Source organism: Myotis daubentonii, chromosome X, assembly GCF_963259705.1.
Source record: "Myotis daubentonii chromosome X, mMyoDau2.1, whole genome shotgun sequence".
Classification (NCBI taxonomy): Eukaryota; Metazoa; Chordata; class Mammalia; order Chiroptera; family Vespertilionidae; genus Myotis; species Myotis daubentonii.
In genome coordinates, this window is record NC_081861.1 from 56,518,948 (window position 1) to 56,525,748 (window position 6,801).

Sequence of the window (6,801 nt, forward strand, 5' to 3'; positions counted from 1 at the left end):
TGCACCCAGTTGTCTCCAGCATGGGGGAACCGAACCACTCTCCCGGGAAGGAGCTTCAGCACTGGACGCGAGCAGAGACTCCTGGAAAGAAAAGCTGGCATTCCCAGGCCTATGCCCTTGGGGCCATTTCCAATTTTATGTCTACTTTTCTGACCTTTCCTATTTATAAGGTTGTATTCCGGCAACAGATCCATGCTGTGGCGGTGTCAGAGGCTCTGCGACAGCTTTGGCAAGAAGGCCCCCAATACTTCTACCGGGGAATCTACCCGCCTCTTCTCTCCAAGACATTGCAAGGGACTCTACTATTTGGGACTTATGATAGCCTGCTGTGCTCTCTCTCCCCTGAGGGACCACACTCTCTGGGACACCGCTGGGCTGCAGGGCTCATGTCTGGTGTGGTGGAGGCTGTGGCACTCAGCCCCTTTGAAAGGGTGCAAAACGTGCTCCAGGATGGTCGCAAGCAAGCTCGCTTCCCTACCACCTTCAGCATTCTCAAGGAATTCAATTCTTATGGGCTTTGGGGGCGGCTATCGCTGGGGTACTATCGTGGTTTCTGGCCTGTCCTTCTCAGGAACAGCCTGGGGAGTGCTTTGTATTTCTCCTTCAAGGACCCCATCCAGGATGGCTTGGCAAAACAAGGCCTACCTCACTGGGTCCCTGCCATGGTGTCTGGCAGTGTCAATGGAACAATCACCTGCCTAGTTCTCTATCCTCTGATTGTACTAGTTGCCAATATGCAGTCCCATATTGGCTGGCAGAGCATGCCCAGCCTGTGGGCCTCTGCCCAGGACATGTGGGAAACTCGGGGCCGAAAGGTGTTCCTGATCTACCGTGGAGGATCCCTCGTCATCCTAAGGTCCAGTGTGACATGGGGCCTCACTACCGCTATCCATGACTTCCTTCAGAGGAGGTCTCATTCCAGGAAAGAGCTGAAAGACTGACTAGCTTCAGAAAGTGTGACCATGGCAACTTTGTTATTCTAAGTCTTCTTGGGTTGGTCTAAATAGCTTACTTCTTTGGCTTGGTTATCTAATACAATCATTCTTAGGATATTTGAACTGTCAGTGCACTAGAGAAGTTCCCAACCACCAACCTGTTGGGAACAGACAAAGCCTAGTATCCTTCCTTGGTCAGAAAGAGAAAGTCACTCCTGCCAGTCCACAGCTTCAACAGCCTTGGACTTAGGAGGCCTATAAATAACTTGTCAACCAGATGAAATGTCATTTCTTTAAGGAATTCTTTGATAATAAGAGGAAAGTTTCAAAGAACTTTAATTAGGCACTGTGAGTTTTGGGACCCCTCTTGTTCTCTGGAACAAACTGAGTGGAGGACCAGGAACTCCAAGTTCAAAGAACTAAGCTTGACTCTTACGATGGGGATTGCATAGAACTTCTCAAATGGCTATATTTTCATGACATTGTTCACTACACCTGTCACCACTACTCTCATTTCTCACAACTATGGGTAGCTTCAGGGTGGCAGTTGTAGCTGGGAATTCTAAATTAGACTTGTTTCAATTGATTAGGTGCCAAAAGAACTGTTGAGCTGGAAGTGGCAGTGGGGAGAGTTGTGGTTCCTGGATATATAGAAAGAATAGACTTTGAAGGAAGCGATTTAGTTGCATGTAAAGTAGAAAAAAATTACCATATATTGCTTGGAATTATCTGCAGAGACATTTTTGTTAGCAAAGCAATGGCATTGCCTAAAAACCACTTTAGTTTCCCTAAGAAATCATCACAGATCATTGCATATTTTATTGCTGTCGATATAGTCACTGTGACATAAATTAAAGATCAGAAATCTTAGCCTGTAGTTCAGAGCCATTCAAAGTATAGTACTCATAACTTTTAGCATTTCATCACACCACTCTCACTTACATAGATTTCATATACCAGCCAAACTGAACTATTGTTTTCTCCCCCAAAATGCCCCAAACTTTACCATGGCCATACTTTGGCCCACACTTATTCTCTTCACCTCCAGTGTCCCTTCTCCACATGCCAGTCTGCCAAAATCCTTCCAGAACCTCAAAGTCCAGCTTAGAGGCCACCTTCTCTGTGGCGCCTCTCCTGATTACGCACAACTGAATGTGATGGTAGTCTCTTGTGATAACTTAATATATGGCGCTGATTCCATTATGTTACTAATGTCATGTGGCCCTGTGTTCTTGGTGTTCTTCAATACCTCCTACTAGACTGTAAAACTCCTAGAAGGCAGGGATTCTTGTACACATGTTTAAATCTTCTATTGTGCCTAGGTGCTCAATAATGGTTGAATTATTGAATTGATTATCAAACTGTGATATGGTCTTTATCCTCAGGGAGCTGTCTCTTGTACATGAAGATAATGTCACCAACTCACTCTCAGCAAGAGACATACTTTTGGGGTGTGATTTTGTTTTCTTTTACAGTGGGGTCCTTGACTTACAAGTTTAATTCGTTTGGAGACCGCGCTCGTTAAGGAGCTCGTTAATTCAAATTACTCTATCAACTCAATGCAAAAAATCGGCCAAGAGACAGCTGGTATCTCAAAAAACTCATTAGTCGGGACACTCATAAGTCAAGGCCCCACTGTATTAGTATATTTAGTTTTGTGTTAATGTTGCTGCTGCTGATAATAATGATAATAAATGGCTTTCAACTGGAACATTTGACCAGTTTGTTATTCATGGTATGTTTGCTATTAGCAACACTTTAGGAACTGAAATTTCACTAACAGAAACATATTGCTTAACAGTCTCTTTAATTTCAGCTGGAATTTTGAGGATTTCCAAGATGACATATGTTGCAGTTGTCCCCTGATAGATATGATAATGACCTCCACTTGCACATCCATACCCAACTGAATTCGTCATTTGTAATGACATGATTGTAGATCCTTGTAATGAGAATTCCTCACTGAATATCACAAAAACTAGACACCACTGTAGGTAATACGAAATCAGAGAGCATTTGCCAGCAAGATCAACAGAAAATGGCTTGTCCAGAATAACTGCAGATGAGTTCCCACGTCTGATCCCATACAGACTTAGATGGGATAGGGCAGTACTCTTCCTATAGACTAAAGGAGGGAAAACACAGTCTGCACAAGTGACAGCAAAATAGAACAGCAGCTAGTTATATTTCAAGGCTAGCTCAGAAGAAAGAAACTATTATTTATAAAAATTCGTAACTTACCTATGACTTTGGTTTTTAAGCTGAAAAGGAAAGGATACATTACTGTATCTACCCACGTTTTTATGCAAGAGATGCATTTATTTCCAACTATGCTGTCAATTTCCACGTAAGTCACTGCCAGTATATGTCTCTTTCTTCATTTTAACTTATCTAGAAACTATTTCAAACTTTTAAAAAATTGCCAGCATAACTAAAGTATATAGAACACTCCCATGCTCTTTACCCAAATTTACCTACTGTTAACATTATTTACAGTTGCTTTATTATTTGAGACTTCATTCTCTAGCTACACACACACACACACACACACACACACACACGACATTTTTCCTGAACTATCAAAGAGTTGTAATTGTAGTATTTCTAGATTCAATGTTTATAGAATCAAATTATTTTAAAAAGACTGTTTTATCTCTATGTTAATGGCACAGTTATTATAGAATATTAGAAAATCCAATTTCATGGCATATTTTGAAGCTACATTGGTGGTAATTGTTTCAATTTACTATATTTGCCTTTATAAAAACTTTAAATTTACATTAAGTATGTTAATACCTGAAGTTATGCAATTATAACATAAACACAAATTTACAAATAAAGCATGTTATAATTTAAATAGTTTTTTACAAATTGGTTCATAATAAAAACATAGGCAAAATTATAAAATTATTTAAACCTATCAACTTTTTCCATTTAAATCTTCTGAGTAAAGTTTGAGGGTAATAGTTTCTAGTAATTTTAAATGTCCATATTTAGTTTTGTAAAGTTAATGTGGTTATATTTTCTGACGTTTAAAAATGACTTTTGAACTTGAGATCTATAAAATAAGGAGGTTTTTAAATACTGATGTCTTTAAAACTTATAAAATGTAAAATTTAACACTAAAGCTACTTGGTATAAAAAGTTGAAAGAAAAATAATAAAATTCCCTGTATAAGCCCTGTGTATTTTTGTCTAAATGTAAACTATATCAGCTTTTCTAAAATACAAGGTGAAATAATAAATGATTAATGTACTAACACAATTATATGGTTTATGATACTTAATTTTGCTTTTAAATTTTATTTTAAAACATGAAATAGCATTATAACCTAACTACATGTTTGGGGTAACTGCATATACTGTAGTATATTAAAATTAATAAAATAATGTTACATATGATAGAAAAAAGCATTATAGATCAGGAAATTTTGAAAAATTTCATGAAAAGAATGCGATGAGAATACAATATTTTTCTGTTCTGTTCACGTCAATTTCCCTGTTTCTTTGATACCATCTTCCTTCTAATCAAATCTTCAACACCTCTTTCCTCATCCTCAATCCTAGTTGGTGACCTGGATTTCCATTTCATTAAGAAAGAAGGAACATTCAACAGAGAACTGTCAGTTAAAAGAACATTTATAAAGCTATCAGCCACCTAACGACTACCCAGGACAAGAAGTAGAACACCTTGATTACCCCTATTCCCCTCACTCCTCCTGATCCCCAGTCCCAAGTCATGACATTCCTCTACCTTCCTAGAGGTAACCCCCATCCTGACTATTGTGATTTCATTTTTTTCCTTTTCTTTATAGGTTTATCGTCTATATGAGTAAGCAAACCTAAACAATACAGATTTGTTTTTATAGATATTTAAACTTTATATACTTGGAATTGTGACTGTCTTCTTTCACTTCACATTATTTGTGAGATTCATTCATGTTGTTGCAGGTAGCGGTGGTTATTTCAATCATGATAAATTTACTTTAAAAAGTCTTCGTTCCTTAGAGCAATTTTAGGTTCATAGCAAATTTGAGAGGAAGTTACAGGGGTTTTCTATACATTCCCTACCCACACACATACATAGCCTCTTCCGTTATCAACATTTCCCATCAGAGTAGTACATTTGTAACAATTATCACTTAAAATCCAGAGTTTATATTAGAGTTCACTCTTGGTACACTTCCTATGGGTTTAGACAAATGTATAATGACATGTATCCACTATTATAGTATCATACAGAGTAGTTCCACTGCCCACCACTAAAATCCTCTGTGTTCTACTGTTCATCTCCCTCCAGCTTCTGGCAACCACTGATCTTTTTACTGTCTCCATAATTTACATTTAAGATAATGTTATATAGTTAAAATCATACAGTATGTAGCTTTTTCAGATTGGTTTCTTTCATTTAGTAATGTGCAGTTAAGATTCCTCCATGTCATTTTATAGCTTGATAGCTCATTTATTTTAAGAACTGAATAAATAATGTATCACAATTTATTTATTCACTCATCTACTGAAGGACATATAGGTTGCCTCCAAGTTTTGGCAGTTATGAATAAATTTGTTATAAACATCTGTGTGCAGATATTTGTGTGGACATGTTTCACTAACTTTGGATAAATATAAAGGGAAAAAATTGCTAGATTGTATAGTAAGCATATATTTAGTGTTTTAAGAAATTTTCCAAAGTGTCTGGCTGTACCATTTTGCATTTCCATTAACAGTGAATGAGAGTTTCTACATCCTTGTCAGCATTTGCTGTTGTCAATGTTGGGCATGTAGGGCAATTCAATCCTTAATGGCCACTTGTAAGCTTCCTGCCACAGGAGAACGACAACAACAGACAAAAACAGGAAAAACTTGCTGGACACAAGGAGTCAGACAATACAATGAATGGAAACTGTCCTGAGGGCATCTAATCACATCCCCATCCCCATCACAAGCCCACCAGCTCAGCCCCAGACCCACTGATGACAAAAGTTTCCCACCAGTGACTGCATATAAGGATGAAGCTCCAGCTCCTGGGTCCTGCCATCATGGACCCAATGTCTCGGTGGCTCGGTGCTGTGCAGCCCTTCCCTTTGGGTATCCCATCCTCATCCCCTTTCCCTAAATAAATTCAATTTTTCTTTATCCACAGGCTGAGATGGCTATTTAGCACCATCCACCATGTTCACCTTTCATTTTGGTGGCCCTATGGAGATATCCAGAAGGGAAATCCCTTTCCTTCCCTTCCCCTCATCCCACCCCCAATCCCTAGGGACTTTAGTCTCAGGGTCCAACACCAACCAAGGCTTTCTGGACTCCCAAGCAGCGGCAGGAATGCCAGATTATCAGGCTTTCTGATTTCTACTAGTGGGTGATGTTAGAAATAAGGTGAGTCCTGCAAACAAGGGGTCCACGTGGAACACAGAGCCGCTCGGGAGCCAGGCAGCGAGGCAGGGTCTTTACTCCTGCAGGAGGGTGCGCAGCACATGGTGTGAGAGCACACCCACACTGAGCAGGAGTCCGCTCGGCTTTTATTCCTGAGCCACGTGACCTGTCCCTCACTCTTGATTGGAGCCAGGCTCACAGTCCTTCCTGATTGGCTAATTTAAAGGGAGGAGTTGGCCTTTGCCATTTCAAGATGGCAGCTCCCAGGGGAGCTGCAAGTCATGTGGCCAAAATGGTGGTTGCCAAGGCACAGGAGCCAAAATGGTGGTTGCCAAGGCATGGGAGCCACCATGGTGACTGCCACATTACAGTCTAAAATGGCTCTGTCTAAACCAGGGGTGGGCAAACTTTTTGACTCAAGGGCCACAATGGGTTCTGAAACTGGACCAGAGGGCCAGAACAAAAGCATGGATGGAGTGTTTTTTTTTTTA

The 6,801-nt window shown here is 39.8% G+C and overlaps 1 protein-coding gene across 1 annotated transcript; it reads left to right on the top strand.

Moving 5' to 3' along the window:
* Window positions 1-3,623, top strand: SLC25A53 (solute carrier family 25 member 53). Its single transcript, XM_059680589.1, has one exon. The coding sequence runs from the start codon at window positions 21-23 to the stop codon at window positions 939-941; it is 921 nt and encodes a 306-aa protein (XP_059536572.1). The 5' UTR covers window positions 1-20; the 3' UTR covers window positions 942-3,623.
* Window positions 3,624-6,801: the final 3,178 nt, after the last annotated feature.